Below are 21,844 nucleotides of genomic sequence, written 5' to 3' on the forward strand. Positions count from 1 at the left end.
CTGCACACATACACTGAACCAAACAGATAATAATCTCCATCCTAATGAAGGCTGCATTCCAGTGGGAAGAGAGAAACATAAGTAAATTAGATACTACAAATATTTTGGAAGATGATCTATGGAAAAAGTAGCACAGATAAAGTCAGATAGGAAATGCCAGAACAGAGATGAGGACTGCATTTTAATAAGAGTGGTCAGTGTATGCCTCACCAAGGTGACTTTTGAGCAAAGAATTTAAGAAAGTGGAGACATGAACAAAGCAGATATTTGGGGAAAGACTGTTTCTGGCAGAAGGAACACGAGTGTAAAGACCCTCAGGCAGGAGAGGGCCTGGTGTCTCTAGGGATCAGGAAGGAGGCTAGCACGGCTTGGACACAGTGAACGAGGAAAAAGTCGGAGGAGGACATGGTCACAGAAGTAACTGAGTTAGGGGGGTGGGGTAGCTCGTGCAAGGACTTGTAGACCATTACTGGGACTGCTCTGTATGCTCTGCACTGCACGACATATTGTGATCTAAGTAAACAGTGGCCTCTGGAGCTGAGCTGGCCATTGGAAGGATCTCATCTTTTCCTCTGAATGAAATGGGGAGCCTTTAAAGGATTCTCCGTAGAATAGTGGTATGATAAACTCGCATTTACTAGGATCAATGGCTCCGGCTGCTGTGCTGAGAAGAGCAAGGGTGTAAATGAGGAGACCACCTGCAACAGAGGAAGGTGAGCGAGGATGGTGGCTAGGAGGAAGGTGACAGCAGTGGCGGGGGTACAGATCCAACCCCACCTGAGCACCTGAAGAGATGGAGTTGGTGTTACCTGAGATGGGGAAGGCTGCCGGAAGAACAGGTTTGGGGAGGATGATCCAGAGTTTGCTTCTGGATATGAGGCATGCACGCTGTCTGACAAGTAGTAAAAGCTCAATACATGGTAGTTACCATTATCATGATCATCACCCTCAATTACATCTCCTGAGACGAGGGAGAGGAATTCTTATGACGGATTTAGAGCATGAAGAGGAGGTTCCGTGAACCATCCTGAAAGTGCTTCATGTAAATTCCTTGCAATTATGCACAATTATTTTCAAGCATATTAGGAATCTGTGCATTCTCCTGAGAAGAGAGGGTCCACAGCCTTTCTGAGATTCTCCAGGGAGTTGTAAGCCCCCCAAAAAAGTTTAAGGAACATCACCCCTAAAAACAGCATTATAAATTCGAACGGAAAAGCTCCTATCAAATTTATTTACAAACAAACCAATGTGGGCTGGCTGCCAGCACATGGAAACAGCCGAGGGTAGCATCCCACAGCTCGCCAGCACTGTAAACTTTATCGTGACAGCACGCACACCAGTGTGGCTTCTCCAGGGCACCGAGCTTGCTTCTTACTGACTTCTCCCCTTGCTTGTCATCGCTGTCCTGGGGCTTACCTGCATTTAGAATTGGACTGGTGAGGTTCGGAGCTTTAAAAAGTGAAATGGAGCAAGGGGTTTTCATTTTCAACAAGATCTCTGACTCCTGAGGACGTGCTGGGACTGCGTTTCTGGTGTCTTAACACTTGTGTGTTTATCAAGAGAGCTGGCAACCGTATTAGGGTTAGGCTGGGGCTGGCTTGCCCTAACGAAAAACAGCTTAGCCAGGCAGTGAGACAACAGTAAAACAAAATTTAGAAAAGAACATAGGGATATTGTTAAACATGAGCTGAATTATAAAATTTGTACTCTCCTGAATGAGAACACCAGACTCGGAAATGCAGGCAGATTCTGGGACAGTTAGCAATGGCATGGACGTGGTCGGTGACACTGTGAAAACCCAGATCCTTACAGACGTCTGAAAGGAAGTCTTCTCAGCTTTATAATTCAAGGAACCCCATCCCCAACCCATCCCTTTCCTACTGAGCAATAAATTACATTTCTTCACATAAAAGACTTACTAAAAAGCTCAGACTGAATAAAGCCCCTGAGTGGGGACCGTCTATTACTAGAATTATTTGAGGTCCACCCTGCCTGGCGGGCTCTTGGTCCATGCCAACTTGTCTACCCTGAGTAATAACTTTTCTGTACAAATTATGGATTCATTAGATTACTAGAAATTAGATTTCTTAAGGTTCTGCCAATTTCTTTGCAACCACGAAGTATGTGTTTTTGTTTTTGTTTTTTTCTTAAGCCAATGCTGTTTTTATTCTCTTTATGACAGGGAAACTATCAGAAACAATACAAGAATGTTCTGTTTTTACTGATATTCCTGAGTCTTTTTTGCCTCTCTAGACATATGACAAAAATGGACCAAGTGGCATTGACTAAGTGAACATTCCTGGCTCCTGCTGTCTGTATGGACGCAGCATCTCAATAATCCCTGAGTCAGGAAGAAGGAAAGGGCTGCTGACAGGTAGGAATTCAGTGATATAAAACAGGGTTTTGGCTGCTCTCCTTTAAAATTTGTATCTTAACACAGCCTGCTGCTTTTAAGACCAGACAAAGAAGTAATAACAACCAGAGATACTGGGTACCTTGTAAGGGCCCGTTCCACTTAGATATGGCAATGAATATGACCCTCATAAACAGTGCTCTTAGGAACATTCTAATAGTATAATCCCCAGAGAAAACAGGTACTCGCTAGAGAATAGTGAAGCTAAACAAGTTATCCAGAGTTGCATATCCTTTGACTGGGAGAACAGGGATTATGAACAGGGGCAGTCTGACTTCAATGAGTGATTTTTTAATGCCATATTACAACTGCCCTTTACTCCCTCCAAATATGGTTTTACTGTCACTTCCCAGGAGCAGCCTCATCATGCAGTTGGTCTTGCCACTTACTGTCCAAAAAACTGCATTAAGATCAACTGTTCTGTCATTCAAATATGTAAATGGCTTAGAGCCAATAATTCTATGTATTTGTTCATAAAATTTTGCTAGCTTACATGCTTTTCACAATTAAGTTTTGGAGGGCTCATCTGAACGTCACAATACCCAAAAGTAGATATTCTAGGGGGGCTATATGGAAGTGTTGTTTTTTTTTTTTAAGATTTCATTTATTTGAGAGAGAGAGTGAGAGAATGAGCAGAGGAAGGGGCAGAGGGAGAAGCAGACTCCCTGCTGAGTGAAGAGGCCAACTTAGGGCTTGATCCCAGGACCCCGAGATCATGACCTGAGCCGAAGTCAGAGGCTTAATCCACTGAACCACCCAGGCACCCCGAGGTTTTTTGGTTTTTTTTTTTTAATGGGCACAGTAAACAATGAGTTTCAATCTTTTCTGAGTATGTGCCAAGCTAAAATTATCACTGACAGATTTATGGCACATAATTTAAGAGAGTTAATTTATATCTTATAGGAATGGACTCTAGGCTGTTTCCTAAAAAAAAAAAAAAAAGAAAGAAAGAAAGAAAAGGTACTTGGCCTTGTCTTCAGAAATACCCTCAACCTTGTGGAAAGCGCCTTAATTTTTCCTAAGAGGTCATCACCTTAGCCCACCTGCCCATAACGTGGAGGAATCTGAATTTGGCAACACAGAAGAGCTACCATCTAGGTTCTTGCCAGAGATTAGAACCTCAAATTGTCTGCAGTCCAAATCTCATCAAATATTCAATTGTGAGAAATAATACATACAAAGGCCATATATATATATATAATCTATACATCTTTCTGGATATACTATAATGGCTTTGGATAAAGTCAGAGCAAAAGAGAGCTACAAATTTGAATGACACCATTTTGGTGTTATACTCTAATCTTGTTCCACAAGCTAACATTATATGAAATAGTGACATGAAATCTGGCATTATCTTTAGTCAAGGAAGGCTGGTGAGAACTGTCATTACATCTGGGCCCTATTTAAAAAGTTTTCCTAGGTCATAATGCCTTACCTGTGGGTTTTATCTATTTATTTTGAAACTTATCTTGATATAATTTCAAACTTACAAAAAATATTTGCAAGAACAGTTCAAGGAATCCCCAAATAACCAGTATGCAAATGCACCAATTATTTACATTTGCCTCATTCACTTTAGTATTCTCTCTCTCATGTTTTTATATATGTGCATACTCTTACCGAGAAGAAGTTGGAGACATCATGCTCCTACCCCTAAATCCTACAGTGTGCATCTCCTAAGGAAAAAACAAACAAAAAACCCCCAAATACCACCCTTTCATAGAACCACAGTACAATTATCAAGATCAGAAACTTCATGATAAATACCATTATCTAGGGGTGCCTGGCTGGCTCAGTCAGTAGAACATGTGACTCTTGATCTCGGGGTTGTGAGTTTAAGCCCCAAGCTGGGTGTGGAGATTACTTAAAAATAAAATCTTTTAAAAACCCCACTATTATCTAATCTACACTCTATTCAAATTCTGTCATTTGTCCCACTAATGCTCTCTCTAGCTACTTCTGTTTCCAGTCCAGGACCTACTTTATGATCACACAATGCACTGGAGATACGGGTCTTTAATCTGGACCTTCAGTCTTTCTTTCTTTCTTGATCTTGACAACTATGAAGAGGACAGTTCGGAGATCTTGTGGACTTCAAACCCTCAATTTCATTTTTTTTTCCTGATGTTTTCTCATGATTAGATGCAAGTTATGCATTCTTAAAAGGAAAATCAATGAGATGATGTTACCTGTCTTAGAAAATATCAGGAAGCATGTGATGCTAGTTCTCCCAATACTGGTGTTAATTTTGAGCATATCATTAGTGTGGTGTTTGCCAGGTTTCTCCACAGTAAAGTTACTGTTTCCTTTGTAATTAACTGGTAAATTGTGGGAAGATGAATTGAGACTATGTAGAAATAATATATTCCTCATCAAACTATCACCTACCCCTCTAGGATCCAATGATGATTTTTTAAAAGATTTTATTTATTTATTTAAGAGAGAGAGAGAGAGAGAGAGAACAAGCAGGGTGAGGGGCAGAAGGAGAAGCAGACTCCCTGCTGAGCAGGGAGCCCAGTGTGGGGCTCGATCCCAGGACTCCAGGACCATGATCCGAGCCAAAGGCAGATGCCCAACGAACTGAGCCACCCAGGCGCCCCCAGTGATGATTTTCTAATTCCACCATATCTTCTCTATGTTGGTTGGACTACGTTTTGTCTGGGCAGGTATAGATTAGTAGGACGGATTCATAGAATTAGATTGCTAGGTTGTAACATACTTAAATATTCAACTTTCATAATTGCTGACAATATTTTATTAGTATTGTCCTCAAGAAGGCTTATAGATACTTACATTCCCCGCCAACAATGAATGAATGCCTTAAAAAACCAAGTTCTCACCAAATCTTAATATCATCATGTTTAAATTTCTACCAATCTGATAGGCATTTCTGAGATACAGAACTTTTTCAGTGCAAAATAAAGAAGAGGGGAAGAAAATCAGAGTGTGCAGCAGCTGGACTTGATATAGTGCAGAGTCCACACACTGGAATACCTTAAGTGATGCTTGTACAGACTACTGGTTCCTTGAGTAAACTCAGAGAAGCTTCTTATATGAAAACTGATTATATGTCAAGGGGTCAATATAAAAAATATATAACGAACTTATACAACTCAACACCAAGAAAGAGTCAGATTAAAAAATGGGCAGAGAACCTGAATAAACGTTTTTCCAAAGCAGACATCCAGAGGGGGCCAATAGACACATGAAAGGTGCTCAAAATCATGAATCTTCAGGGAAATACAAATCAAAACCATAACAAGATATCACCTTCCACCTGTCAGAATGGCTAGAATCAAAAAGACAAAAGATAATCAGTGCTGGTGAGGATGCAGCGCAAGAGGAACCCTCATGCTCTGCTGGATGCAAACTGGTGCAGCCACTGTGGAAAACAGTGGGGTGGTTCCTCAAAAAATTAAAAATAAAACTACCATATGATCCAGTAATGTCACTCCTGGGTACTTACCCAAAGAAAATGAAAACATTAATTTTGCACTCCTACATTTACTGCAGCATTATTTCAAGGAGCCAAGATATGTAAGCAGCCTAAGTGTCCACTGATAATCAAATGGATAAGGAAGACGTAGTAATATTTACATAATGGAATATTACTCAGCCATAAAAAGGAATGATATCTTCCTATTTGTGACAACATGGATGGATGCAGGGGGTATTACAGTAAGTGAAATAAGTCAAACTGAAAAAGACAAATACCACCAGATTGCACTCATATGTGGAATCTAAAAAACAAAAAAAAATGAAAATACAAACAAAAAGCAGAATCAGATTTATAAATACAGAGAACAAACTGATGGTTGCCAGAGGGAAGGGGGTGGGAGATGGGCACAATAGGGTTCCAGTTATGAAATGAATAAGTCATGGGAACAAAAAGCATAATAGTATAGAGAATATAGTCAATGGTATTGTAATAGCATTGCAGGGTGACAGATGGTAGCTAGCTACACTTATGTGAGGTGGCATAATGCATAGAAAAGTTGAGTCACTACGTTGTACACCTGAAACTAACGTAATTATATGCACATTTAAAAAAATTATTTAAAAAAGCAGAGATTTGTAAAAAAAATCACAATAAAGCCAACATAAGATAAAAATGATTCTAAATTCTTTTGTATTTGCTAAATGGATCTTATTATGTTTAATGGCTCATATTCTCTATCTGTAAAATGTGAATATAAACCCCCACATAATATTGTCATAAGGATTCAATGAGCTATCAAGAGTTAAACCTGGCCAGAGATACAGTAAGCACTTATGGCATGGTGACTATTAACCACTGTTATTATTTACAGAGATCAATTATAATTCATAGGACTGAAAAATAATGCCAAGTTTAATTTTAATGATTTAAACATAAAATTCAAATTTATGGTGTCCAAACATCTACTTTCTCAATGTAAGCATAACTTCAAGGCTTATAAATGTTTAACATATATTACCATAAAGTACTAGTAGGGTATACTTAGTTTTAGTCAGTATTAGACTAAAGAGAAATGTTCTTATAGAATTGATATTTTAGTGCAATCATCAAGTTTTAAAGTTGCAGAGAGATCTGATTTTTATTCAAGTGCAATTAACTTGCTTTTAAAGATTTTTATGTGATAGTAGTTGGAGTGCCAGATGAGCACTCCAATGCTGTGTCTCTAAGAAGCATAAAAATAACTCAGAAATCACACAAATAATGTGAAAATTCAAAACCACAAAATCTCTCCCATTTAAAAACACACTACCATTCTCCCTAAATCTTGCATGTCCCATCTTCTCTCTCTTCTTCCTTTCATGGAAATACTTCTTTAGAGTGTCTATGTGGATATCTGACTCTCCTTACTTACCTTCTGTTCGCTTCCTATTCCTGCTTTAATAAATTACTACAGCCCTGGTGGCTTTAAACAATACAAATTTATTACTTCGTGTTGTAGATTGGAAGTCTGACATGCATGTCGTTGGGCTAAAATCAAGGTGTCGGCAGGGCTGTATTTATTCTGGAAGTTTTGGGGGAAAGTTTTGTTTCCTGGTCTTTTCCAGCTTCAAGAGGCCGCCCACACTCTGTGGCTCGTGGTCCCCTCCATCTTCAAAGCCAGCGGAGACAGTCAAGTCACTTCTCACACTGTGTCACTCTCACTTCTTCGGTAGTCACATCTCCATTGGACTCTCCTCTTCTGCCTTCCTCCTCTTCCACTTTTAAACCCCCCTTGTGACCTCACTGGGCCCACCGAGATAATCTGGGAAAATCTCCCTATTTTCAGGTCAGCTAAGAATTTTAATTCCATCTGCAGCTTTAATTCTCGTTTGTCCTGTAACCCAATGTATTCACAGGTTCTGAGGAGCAGGATGTGAGTATTTTGGAGTGGCCGCCATTTTCTGCCCACCGCAGGCTCTATCCACACCTCCATATACTACAGAACAACTTCCACCCTCATGATATCACCACGGACGAAGGTTAAAAGCAACCTCGTGTCACTAGTAATGGGCACTTTTCAGTCCTCGCAGTACTTGACTTTTCAGCTGCCCCTTGCAAACCAAGAGAAAGATTTCAAAGAGAGCAAAGTGAGAGAACCATCCCTGTGGGCTGAGCCCAAACAGAGTTCCTCCAAAACGGCTGTGTGAAAGCCACTTAATTTGGGCTAGTCTGCTATGCAGAAAAGGCTAATAGAGACATTAGTAAGTTGTAGATCATGCTTGTAACCAAGGGACTTGCTCAAGGTCACACAAGTCCACCTGACTCCAAGATCTATAAGCCCTGCATGATCTGGCCTCACAACCACGCTGCACAGCACTCTTTCCACTGCGTTCACATTGGCCTTCTGGTAGCCCCCTACCGCTCCTTCCAGTCTTCGGGCTATCATGCATGCTGGGTGGAGCCCTGTGCCTGGAATGTTCTTCCCTATCCCCTCCGTAGCTCATCTACCTTCAATTCTTCCTCTTAAATTACACTTAAAATGTCACTTCTCTGGGAAGGCCTTGCCTGACAACCAGACTAGTCCTAGGTATTTTCATTACATGCTCTCATTAGTGCCCTCTGCATTTCCTTCCAAATACTTACTTCAACTAATTACTTAATTGTGTACTAATTTATTTAATGTCCGTACCCACTTTAGATTACAGGGCCCTGAGGACAAGAATCTTGTCTAGGTGGTTTGCTACTATTTCCAAGCACTGAGCGCATAGGAAGCAGGCAAATATTTGTGGCATGAATGAAGAGTTTTAGAATTGACAGTATCTTGATGTAGTTCACCTCTTGTACCAAACGGGTCAATATCCCAAAGAATCCTCCAGGCAACCTACACAGTGAACTTGAAGAATTCAAAGGCACATATCATCTCACATAATGAGCCATCATGTATTCTACTTTTGAGTCCTAAAAGGGCACCTATGCTTCTAAAGCGGCTCAAGTATTAGGCCCACGGACTGTGGGAAAAAACGTTTCACCCAGAAGTTCAGGTGAAGTTTATGTCTAGAGAAGTAACAAATTAAAGCACCAAAGACTTCTACCGATGTCAGTAATTCTAGTGCTGTAATGCACTGATATGTCCTTGTAGAAAATGATTGCAATGCTAGATTCTTTATAGTTCCCTTTTAAAAAATCTTTTTCTCAGGGTGCCTGGGTGGCTCAGCTGGTTAAGATTTCAGCCCAGGTCATAATCTCAGGGTTGTGAGATCGAGCCCAATGCAGTCTCCTTGCTGGGCATAGAGTCTGCTTGGGACTCTCTCTCTCTCTCCCTCTCCCTCTGCCCCTCCTGCCCCCATGCTCACTCTCTCCCCCTCTTAAAAAATTAATAAAATAAAATAAATCTTTTTCTCTATTTTACTAGAATGATGTTCCTTTAACTTAGGCCAATTTTTTTTCATATAAGGGATGCAATTTATGTCTTATTTCAATGACACTTAATTTACACAGATATTTAATAATAGCAAGTAGATTTCATTTTGTTGTTGTAAGCCTACCCCATCGTCAATCACATTTTCTTCTTGGATTTAGAATAACATACTCTGTGTGTGTGTGCGCTTGTGTGCGTGTGTGCATGTGTGTGTCTGTCTGTCTCTGTGTGTATAGAAGGTGGGTAGAGATTGGAAGAGAAAGAAGTAGCCTTTAAATTAGTAAATTTATTTTTTAAAACAATGAATTAATCTTAAGAACTTGAACTGAACATCCCCGCAAAATTTCCAGGATTCCAGCAACTCCCCAAGACAAAATTATTCATATAGTTCAGACAGTATCTTATGGGGTTCTCATTAGCAAAACTGCATTGTATATTTGTAAGTTGCTAAGAGAGTAGATCTTAAAACTTCTCATTAGAAGAAAAATAATTTATAACTATGTGAGGTGATGGATGTTAATTAATCTCACTATGGTAATCATTTTGCAATATACAAACATATCAAATCATTATGTGTGCATTTTGAACTAATACAATGTTATATGTCAATTATATCTCAATCAGCCTGGGAAAATATACCTTATGGAATTAACATGAAAGCAAGCAGCATCTGCTCTCAATCACAATTATTACTTTCTATGTACATATTATTTATTTCTATTTCAAAACAAAAAATAGGTATTCAAAGTCACTTCTAAGTATTTACAACAACTTTTTCTGTTCACATTATGAGCATCACCATTGAGAAGTCATGCTATAAGAGGTTTAAGAACACGGAACAAATTCACTTTGTTGAGAAGGAACATACACTGTTAGTTGGCAGAGGACAGTTTGAGTAGCTCAAGACCTCTGCACATCTGACTTGTTGTGACTTACTGCTGAACCCAGAAAACTCTCTGCTGTTCTTAGTTTATGTGCTTCTATTAACAGGTGGAGAACTGAAATCCATCCAAGATACTGAGTTGGATGAGTCCTCAAATGTTACCGAAGATTACAGAGATGACCTACACAGCACTACTTTCCACTGAGGATGTAAAAAGACAACCATGGAAAGAGCTGGGTTAACTTCTTAAGGCTATGTTTTGTTTATGCAATCTCATGGAAATGAGTTGGCAGGAGGGGAAGCAGAACAGACAGACAAAAAGAAGGGTGAAATCCTACACCTCCTCTTTTCAAAGACAGATCCTCTAGTTCTGCTTTCACTCTCCAAAGACCTACTTATTTCCAGGAATACTCTGACTTCTAGCCACCTAAACTTTTTTTTTTTTTAAGATTTATTTATTTGTTTTGAGAGAGAGAAAGAGAGGGATAACAAGTAGGAGGGGCAGAGGGAGAAGAAGAGAGAATCTTAAGCAGACTCCACGCCCAGCACAGAGCTCCATCCCAAGACCCTGAGATCATGACCTGAGCTGAAATCAAGAGTTGGATGCTTAACCGACTAAGCCACCCAGGCATCCCTCTAACCTTTTTAATCTCAAATTCTCTTATTTATTTATTTAAGATTTTATTTATTTATTTGACAGAGATAGAGACAGCCAGCGAGAGAGGGAACACAAGCAGGGGGAGTGGGAGAGGAAGAAGCAGGCTCATAGCAGAGGAGCCTGATGTGGGTCTCGATCCCAGAACGCCGGGATCACGCCCTGAGCCGAAGGCACACACTCAACGACTGAGCCACCCAGGCGCCCCGCAAATTCTCTTATTTAGCATTTCTCTTTCATGTTTCCTCTTATGGTGGCAAATTCCAAAGAGCTAACTGCTTTTAGTCCCATCATCTGCCCTCCCCTCCTACTCCCACCACACACTATTACTTGGCCTTCTTTTAATTTTTTTTTTTTTCCTACAAATTTTTCTCTTCCTTCAGACTGGCCTCAAATACATTAACTGCTACACATTATGGTTCTCGTTTTCACCTACTCTTCCTCCTGCAGACCACCCAAATCCCTCGATTGTGCCTCCTCTTGTCTGGTATCTCAATTACAGTCTTAACACGATGTACCATACACACCTGAAAATAATTTCTTTTTAATATCGTGCCAAAGTCATCTTATATTTTTTTTCTTTTGGTTTTAGCTCAACATTCTAATAGCACACCTCCTTGAGAATGCATTCCAGAGTATCAAAATCATGATAAAGTTCTAAGATATTTCTATCACTGTTGTGAATCAGTCATATTTACTTCAAAGCAAGGATACCCCTTCAGTTACTGTCTGTTTTGTTACATACCACTGACTGCAATGTATCATGATCCACTCCCAACTCTTACCATCTCAGCAACATCCTCATGTTGTAAATTTTGAGATGATATTAATACTCAAAAGTGAAACTTTAATGCTTTAAATACCTTTAATTCATATTGAAAGGATGACTCGCAGCAACAGAACTGTCTACAAGGCTGGGGCGGCATTTGTTGCTAACAATTCTCCTTGGCATCACCTTTATAAAACCCTTTGTGATTTGCTTCTTTGCTGTCTTCTTTAGTGTCTTAATTCTACCAATAAATCTGGTAGTGTACACAGTCATAAATCAGCTGGTGTTTTGACAAAATTACTGCCAACAGATCAGAGAACACCAAAAGAAAAATTGTTTTTATAGATTATTTTCCACATAGAAGTCCCTCCCACGGTTAGTTAAAACGAATTCGAATTTTAAGAGACACAGAGAGACAGAGAGACAGAGAGAAAGAGAACAGATGAAAATATTTGTATATTTCTTGTTGTAACCATACAGACAAAGGTATAGAAAAAGTTATTAAAAGGAACTATGGTCTGCATGTTATAAGATTTGGAGAGGCTAAAAAAATATATAAAGGAGAAAATACAATCAATCCATATGATGCCATTAGATATAAACTACAACAGAGCCTAAGAAGATATTAATGATGTAGAATTTTTTAAAAAACAGCCAGAAATGTGACTTATAACAGACAGGTTCACAGGATCAGTCAACAAATTACAGCTGGGAGGACAAGTCTAGTCACCACACCTGAGCCCCAGAAGACCAGAGAAACAACAGAAATGAATGGAGCTAACAGCCACTAAAGAAAGTGTGTTGTAGGAAACAGTCGTACATACTCAGTTCTGAGAGGACTACTATACTCCATAGCCGGCAAATGTCAAAGACAAGTATCTGTCAAGATAATACTGACATTATAATAATCTTATCATTTGGAGAAGCTTGTGCCAATCAGGCAAATGTTATCCCAAGGGAACAAGACTGGTCAAGAAATCCCCAGTGAGCCATGATTCCTAGGAGAAGTGTGGTAGCAACCTAGATGTGAATCTCCACGTCTGCTCCCAAAACATCCTAAAAAACATCAAGAACGATTGTAAACCTCCATAACCTGTTCCTTCAGCAAAACTGAGAGACAAAACCAAGCAGCATGCTGTGGGCAGGCTGAGAAAGAACACGGTGGGACCCAAGTGCTGCAGGAGGGTGAGAAAATGCAGTGAGACAGCAGGGTATAAAATTAACGTACAAAGACTGTCAGCTCTCAGCTAGAAGATATGGTGGAAGAGAAGACCCCATGTACAACAGCAACACATGACAGAATATCTAAAATTAACTTAAGCAATTTGGGTAGGAGGAAAATGACAAAATACTCCCGAAGGTCTCAGAAGTAGATTTCAACATATGAGATTTAACTATGTTTTTAAAACAGGAATAACCAGTATCATAAAAATATCAATTCTCCCTAAATTTTTTTAAAGATTTATTTATTTGAGAGAGAAAGAGAGAGCATGAGTGGGAGGGGCAGAGGGAGAGAGATTCTCAAGTAGACTCTGCTGAGCGTGGAGCCCAACACACGGCTTGATCTCATGACCCTGAGATCACCACCTGAGGCCAAAACCAAGAGTCCAATGCTTAACCGAGTGCACCACCCAGGGACCCCTCCTTAAATTTTTTTAAAATTTAAAATAATCCCAGGGTGCCTGGGTGGCTCAGATGGTAAAGCACTGGACCCTTGGTTTCAACTCGGGTTGTGATCTCAGGGTCGTGAGACTGAGCCCTACCCTGGACTCTGCTGGCCATGGAGCCTGCTTAAGATTCTCTCTCACCCCCTCCCTCCACCCACCTCGCCTTGCACATGCACGCTCTCTCTCTCTCAAAAAAAAATCAAATCAAATCAAAACAATCCCAATGAAAACAACCTAACAAGCTCCCCCCACCCCAGAACTAGACAATTTGATTTTAAAGTTCTTGTTAAAAAATAAACAAATATGATGGGCCCCCAAAAAGTTCTGAAAAATGAGAGCAATAAAAGACAAAGGGGACTAGCCTTGCCAGGTATTAAAGCACACTGTAGAACTCTGATAAACTAAAATAGCGTGATTATGGCAGATGATTCAACAAACCAAACACAACAAAGAATCAAGAAACGGACCCTAATGTATATGAGAATTTAAAATACGGGAAAGGCAGAGATTCAAGTCAGTGTAAACTTGGACTTTTTACTAAATGGTGCTGGGAGAACTAGGAGCCATTCGAAAAAGATGAGGTTGGATTCTATTTTATGTCCCTATGTATCAAAATACTCTATGCAAAAAATAAAACTATACAAGCAGTGGAAAAAGACATTGGTAAATTCCTTTATAACCTTAAAGTTGAGAAGATCTTTTATGGCTTATGACTGAAAATCCATAAGCCATAAAAATAGTTCTAAAATAAATTCCACTACACGTAAATTTAAATGTTTTACATGGTAGAAACATCATAAAGTCAAGAGACAAATGGAAAGCAGGGAAATTTTTATAATGCATATTGCAAATGGTTATTCTAAGAGCTCCTTGAAAATTAAGAACAAAATGGCCAAAGGGTGCAAATAAAGAATTCTCAGGAAAAAAAGATTACCTTTTAAGCATAAGCGAAGATGTTCACCCTCACCGAGAAGAAAAATACGCTTTAGCTCTACACGGAGCCGCCACTCCTCACCTAGGAGACAGGTGAGCATCTCAAGTCTGACGATGCCAGTGGGAGAAACGGCACTCGAATACGATGCTGGCAGGAGCGTAAAATGGTACAACTCCTATGGAAGGGTACGTGCGAAATACAGATCTAGTAATCTCCTTCCAGGAATCAAGTACAGTTTCTTCCTAGGCAAGTGGGAAATGACATGCAAGTTATACCTGAAGCAACAAAATAGAGGATTAGAAACAGCCGTCCCCTTTCTAAGAGAACTAGCTGGCCACGCACACTTTGGAACAGAATGGCAAACTATGAAGGGATAAAAAAGACCAAGATGGTCTTCATGAACTTGGGCCGCATGAGCTCTAGGATACACTGCTAAGTGAAAAAAAGAGTGGTCAGAAGAGTAAGTAGAGCAAACTACCTCTGGTTATGACGGATGGGAGCTGGTATCAGGGACCCTGAAATACACCCCATTTGAGTTAAGCTTTTTAACTTCTTACTTTGAATACTGACAGGCAAAGGGAATGCTTCTTCCCTTTCCATTAGAAACTGTATCTCAGGGTAACCAAGGAATGACCAAAAAAAGCCGTATTTAACCAAAGAATGCCAGCCAATAAATACAGAAGAAATGATAGATTTAGAAAATCACCATTTTGCAACTCATAATTAAATAGTTGGTTGAAGCAAGTAATTATTGAGTGTTAATTGTTAAAACCATAAAATGTCAAAACATCACAGAAGTTATTTTCACTTCTAAGGAAAAAACATAGTCCTGTTATAAAGAGAGCAGACTGTCATCTTTGTAATTCAGTCTCAGCATTACTAACAACCAGATAATGGGTTTCTCCTGACGTGATTCAATGCAAAACATGCAATATCACCTATGATTTATTCCAGCTAAAACATTTAATGTCAATCTATCAAGATGAGATCTAACTTCCCAACTACTGGAATTCAGTAGAAAGAGGAATGAGCTAACAGATACTACAAGATATTTTCTCAGACCAATATAAAAAAGGGAATGCTCCAGATTAAGAAACGTCAAGGACATGACACCAAGTGCATGTTCCTGGACTGGATCACGGTTTGGACACATCAGCTGTGAAGGATACTATCTGACAATTAATGAAAAGTGACCATGGACCTGTGTGGTAGATAGCCACAAATTACTTGTAGTCCTTTCATCAGGAGGCGAAGTCTTTGGCACGGATGTGGAGAAAAGGGAACCCTTGTGCGCTGCTGGTGGGACTGCAAACTGGTGCAGCCACTCTGGAAGACAGTATGGAGGTTCCTCGAAAAACTGAAAAGAGAGGGGCATGTGGCAGGCTCATTCAGTACAGCATGCAGCTCTTGATCTTGGAGTTGTGACCCTGGGCCCCATGTTGGGTATAGAGCTTACTTAAAAATAAGATCTTTTAAAAAAATAAAAAAATAGAAGTACCATAGGATCCAGCAACTCTACTTCTGGGTATTTACCTGAAGAAAACAGAAACACTAACTCAAGAAGATACATGCACCCCCATGTTTACTGCAGCATTATTTACAATAGCCAATGAATGGATAAAGAAAATGTGGTACATGTATACATGATGGAGTACCATTCAGTCATAAAAAAGAATGAAATTGTGTCATTTGTGACAACATGGACGGACCCTGAGGGCATTACACTAAGTGAAATAAATTAGACAAAGATGAATATCATATGATCTTACTTATATGTGGAATCCCTAAAAAGAAACAAAAAGCAAACAAAAAAACCAAGCTAATAAGTATAAGAAAACAGTTAGGTGGTTGCCAGAGACAGAGGTGGGGGGGACGTAGGCAACATGGGTGAAGGGAGTCAAACGGTACAAACATTCAGTTATAAGATAAGTCAGAAAAAAGATAAGTAAGTCATGGAGATGTAATGTACAGCACGGCAACTATAGTTAATAACACTGTATGGCATATTTGAAACTTGCTAAGAGGTTAAATCTTCAAAGTTCTCATCACAACAACAAAATTCTGTAACTATGTGTGATGAGGGACATTAACTAGATTTACTTTGGTAATTATTCTATAATATATACAAATATCAAATCATTACATTATATACCTAAGACTAATATAATGCTGTATGTCTATTATACCGTAACTAAAAAAATAAAAGCTAAAAACAACAACAACAACAGCAAAGTCTATTTCTCTACCACTGATTCTGGGCCGGTCTTGTGGCAGAGGTGAGGCTGTGTGAGATCCAGAGCCTAGCCCTGGGAGGCCTTGTAGCCTCTACCTTGCCCTCTTGGCAGCCTTGCATGAGCTGCCCTGAGGCCGCCATGCTTCGAAGAAGCTGATCTACTGCGCTGCAGGATAAGAGGTGCCCCACACAACAGCCAGCACCAGCTTCCAGACATGAGAGCAAAACCATCTTGGCGCTTCAAGCCCAGCCCACTCTCCAGCTAGCTGAGCACCCCATGAGCAAGCCCGGGCCAAACCAGCAGAGATCTGCCAGCCAACCCACAAAAATAAGGGAAAATACATCATTGTTTAAGCATCTAAATTGTTGAGTGGTTTATTATGAGCAATAAATAACTGGTACCACTGGGTATTAAATGAAATGAAAGTTTATTAACCAGGAAAGGCAGACACCATTAACTGAAAAAAAACACTGGTTACAAACAAAACATACATGCAGGCAGACACACAGACAAAAAGATCTAGAAGGATATATACTAAGTAAGTGCCAAGTGCCGCAGAATGAGGTAAACTCTAAGTAGTGAAAATGTTTTTCTGATTTTTGCTTTTCCATATTTTCTATATGCATATATGTGCTTTTGTAGTAATAAATAGTTTTTAAAATATATTACTTAAAAAGATCTATAATGTTTACTTATTCTTCAGACAAAAAGGTCAGCTGGGTCTCTGAAGAGCTCCACATGAAAATTCTTGCTATCGACCTCTAACAGTACACAAAACTGGATAAAGTCAGTTAATCAATAAACTTTAGAGACAGTTATGGGCTGAATTGTGTCCCCACCCTACCCCCAAATTAATACATTGAAGCCCTCACCCCCAGTACCTCAGAATGTGACTGTATTTGAACACTGGGTAATTAAGTAACTTTTAGAAAATGAGGCCATCAGGGGTGGACCCTAATCCAATCTGACTGGTATCCTTCTTAGAGGATGACTGAACACAAAAAGCCCCACCAGGGCACAGAGGGAGGGCCGTGTGAAGAGGCAGCAAGAGGGAGGCCAAGTGCCAGCCAGGGAGCAGGCCTGGAGCAGATACTTCCTTATGGCCCTCAGGGGAAACCAACACTGCTGCACCTCGACTGGGGACTTCCAGCCACCAGAACTGTGAGGAAATAAATGCCTGCTTTTTTCAGCCACCCAGTGTGTGGTGTTTCGTTACGGGAGCTCGAGTAGACTCACACAAGGGCTACGTGTACAGCACGGTATTTGGAGAATTGACCTACTGTGCATTCTAAGCACTGCAAACTGAATCGTAAAGACAGTTAATAATTTAGTCTTGTTCTAAGATTCTGACAAGTTTTGTCTTTAAAGTCGCATAACAACTATAAACACGCACAAAGAGAAATTATGTTAAATACGCCTATGCAGAGAGGAAGTAGAGGGCATGCTTTCCAAAAGCACTGCCTCACTCACGAGGGAGCCGATGTGCTATTCTAGTCCACATTCTACTCTTGAGCTGCCATGAGAAACAGGTTTTCCTGTTTTGTTCTGCAACTGCTTATTTATGTGCCACTGACAAAGAGCAAAATTAATGGAGAACCAACGGCTAAAAAGCAACACTACAGAAGACTATTGTTTTTTAATCAAATACAAAATATTCCATTCCTCTACTTTTAAATTAAAAACATGATTTACAAAAACTACACTATTTACAATAAGCAGTAAAAAGAGAAAAAAAAAAGATTGAGTAGGGTTACGATAAGAGAACCGGAAAAAGAGGGAGGAGAGGGGAGAGAAGAGCTGTTGTGTGATGGTGCAGTCTGGGAGGGTGGGTTCTTGCTACTTCTGGCTTATACCATTTGTACGATCTTAGGCACATGATTAACTTTTGTGAGCTGGTTCACTGTAAAGGGAGAAGCTTAAATAAGGTAATTATTTCTCAGTGTGGTTTTGATTTGAATTTCCCTGATGGCTAATGATTTTGAACATTTTTTCATGTGTCCGTTAGCCATTTGTATGTCTTCGTTGGAAAAGTGTCTGTTCAAATTAAAACCACACTGAGATACCACCTTACGCCAGTTAGAATGGCAAAAATTGACAAGGCAAGAAACAACAATTGTTGGAGAGGATGTGGAGAAAGGGGATCCCTCCTACATTGTTGGTGGGAATGCAAGTTGGTACAGCCACTCTGCAAAACAGTGTGGAGGTCCCTTAAAAAGTTAAAAATTGAGCTACCCTATGATCCAGCCATTGCACTACTGGGTATTTACCCCAAAGATATAGACATAGTGAAGAGAAGGGCCATATGCACCCCAATGTTCATAGCAGCACTGTCCACAACAGCTAAATCGTGGAAGAAGCCGAGATACCCTTCAACAGATGACTGGATTAAGAAGATGTGGTCCATATATACAATGGAATATTACTCAGCTATCAAAAAGAACGATTTCTCAACATTTGCTGCAACATGGACGGCACTGGAGGAGATAATGCTAAGTGAAACAAGTCAAGCAGAGAAAGACAATTATCACATGGTTTCTATCATCTATGGAACATAAGAACTAGGAAGATTGGTAGAAGAAGAAAAGGATAAAGAAAGGGGGGTTAATCAGAAGGGGGAATGAAGCACGAGAGACTATGGACTCTGAGAAACAAACTGAGGGCTTCGGAGGGGAGGGGGGTGGAGGAATGGGATAGGCTGGTGATGGGTAGTAAGGAGGGCACGTATTGCATGGTGCACTGGGTGTTATATGCAACTAATGAATCATGGAACTTAACATCAAAAACCAAGGATGTACTGTATGGTGACTAACATAATAAAATAAAAAAATATTATAAAAAAAACCAAAATCTTAAAAAAAAAGATAAATAACTAGTGAAAGCTTGTTTAAGATGTATTTACAGATAGAAGTAGAATAAATTTAACTAGAAATGGAAACACAAATTTCTTTAAAATATCTTCATGATGTTTTGCATTTATGTATTGTTAATTTCCACTTTGATAAATTGCTCTGCTTGGTTCTGTTTACATAATTTTAAAGTATGTCTAACTGAAGGGATCACAATAATTACTCCAGAACCATCTGCCCCTTTGTGTCTCTAGCAGCAGAGAATGGCATGCGTTAGTATTTTAAGTTACTTAATTTCTAACTAATAAAAAATTTTAGAAGTAAAAAAAATAATAATAAGGTAATTATTTCTCAACCAGTCTTCATGGCCTTCCTAAAGCTTCCCTGGAAATTCTTTTAGGAAAATAAACTGGTAGGGCTTTGTGCCCTTGAGCTCAGATGCGGGCAGTGGTAGTCATTTCTGTTTCTTTTCCATTTGAACGTTTGTGTTTTCACTTGGGGTAAGAGTTCTGCTGCTGGAATATCTGAAACCATTGTATTAAAATGCTCTGTCCCTGACAACTAGGTAAAAATACTCCAGGAATACATATTTACGAATGAGTAAATAACACAGCTGAGCAGATGCACACAGGAGGCAGAAAGAAGAGTCAAATGATACTGACTCGTAGGAACAACAGACAGACGATGACATTCATGGGGACTGTGACAGGGCAGGGGAGGGTGTGGTCTCTCTGTGTAAGAGATTCAGGACTATTAGCTGATGTTAAGCATTGCAAACCGAGCCTGAAGTGTAACTTCATGACTCAAAAAGTGAATGCAATTTTAGGCATCATTAACAAAAGTATAATTTCCAAAATGCACTCAACAAAATTGCCAAATACATTTAAGAACCTGTTTGTACTACCAATGATCAAAGAATCTAGACAGCACTGTTTGGCGGACTTTGAAATCAGTCAGACCTAAGTTCCAACCTTCATTCTCAAATTTACACAAGATATGTAACTTCAGGAAACAGAGCTTCTAGAACCTTCAACATCGCTAATGGGGGGACTCTAGCAACACTGTTGTGAGGATTAGTGATTACCGTGGATAATACTTAGCATAGTGCTGGCATACTGTAGGCACTCAAGAAATAGCTAATGCTTACAGAGCACTACGTGAAATTCTAGCTCATATAATCCTCAGAACAGTTTGATAACTAGGAGATTGTAATACGTCAATGCAAATTATCACAAGAATGGGACTAAAACTGCAACAAATGAAATAGTCCTTGATGACAGAGTGCAATATTAGCAGTACCACCATTTACTATTAGCAGGAACAGAAAATGGTGCAACTTCTCTGCAAAGCAATCTGGCAACATGTAACAGAGGACAATTTCAAAGTTCATAGACGATGGTCCAACTCTATTTGGGAAAGGAAAGGATTCAGAAAGTGCTTGTGGGTAGAAATGGGAGCGATCCATTGACTGATTGGTGGGCATTTCCTTTAAATGCATGTTTATCACCACAAATGCAAAGCACCTCCAAGAATACAAGTCTTTCTTTTTTATTTTTCTCAGTTGCTGATTTCCATAAACATCCCTTTGTCTGTCCAAAACTGGACGTTCCTGAGAACTCCTAAAGCAGAAACTGCGGCCCACTTCCCCTTTCAGCGCCTCACATTTACGTGGGAGCATGCTGCCCGGGGAAGCAGACACTCCTAATGACCCAAGTATTTCTTAAGATTAATAAAGGAACGTGGAATAGAAAAATAGAAATTCCTTCGGGTTGGGAGGTCCCCAATCCAGAGCAAGTCAGGATGAATTGTCACCACAAAGAGAGGAATGAAGGTCAAAACACTTCATTTCTTCTAAGTTTGAATTACGCTGCCCTTTGAGTTCGTTGCAACTCAAGACCCAAGAAAAAGCATTCTCGTTAGAAGTCTACCGACGATGGACACTTACCTAAAATGAGATGAAGTTTGGTTTCTGTCTGGAAAGCGTAGTGCAAGGTCACCAAGAATGGCGACTGCCTGATGTGCTCCAGGACTTGCCGCTCGGTCCTTGTGTGCTCTGTGGTTTTGGCCTTTTGCACTATTGTGGCCTTTTTCAAGACTTTCATGGCGTACAGCTTGCCAGCGTCGTGACCGCTGATTTTACGAACCAGAAATACTTTTCCATAAGCTGAAAATGAGAAGAAAAAATAAAAACAATTAAAATACCACATACGACGGTAATTTATTGGAAGTTGAAAGTTACAATGCACAACAAACAATCTTTGAATGAAAAAGTATCTTCATTGCTGTTTCAAATAGTTCTTTCATAGAGACGGCTGGGTGGCTCAGTCGGTTAAGCGTCTGCCTTTGGCTCAGGTCATGATCTGAGGGTCCTGGGATGGGGCTCCACGTCCTCGTCGGGCTCCCTGCTCAGCAGGAACCCTGCTTCTCACTCTGTGTCTCCCCACCCCACTCGTGCACGTTCTCTCTGTCATGTTCTCTCTCTCTCTCAAATAAATAAAATCTTTAAAAAATAGCTCTTTCATAGATTTCTTTGATTGTATGCCAAATATATTTCTAGGTCTAAACCTTGGTATTTACATATCTAACCACGCTAACAAAGTTATATTT

At 39.8% G+C, this 21,844-nt stretch overlaps 1 protein-coding gene across 2 annotated transcripts in view; it reads right to left on the minus strand.

Moving 5' to 3' along the window:
• Positions 1-21,844, minus strand: part of RPS6KA5 (ribosomal protein S6 kinase A5) — a 193,398-nt gene that overhangs the window by 96,102 nt on the left and 75,452 nt on the right. For both annotated transcript variants that reach the window (XM_045807630.2, XM_045807631.2), the window contains exon 3: positions 21,183-21,401. In XM_045807630.2, coding sequence (XP_045663586.2) covers positions 21,183-21,401 — 219 coding nt within the window. The remainder of the gene's footprint in view (positions 1-21,182; positions 21,402-21,844) is intronic.

This window comes from Ursus americanus, chromosome 26 (genome assembly GCF_024610735.1).
Source record: "Ursus americanus isolate L20-20 chromosome 26, mUrsAme1.1.p, whole genome shotgun sequence".
NCBI lineage: Eukaryota > Metazoa > Chordata > Mammalia > Carnivora > Ursidae > Ursus > Ursus americanus.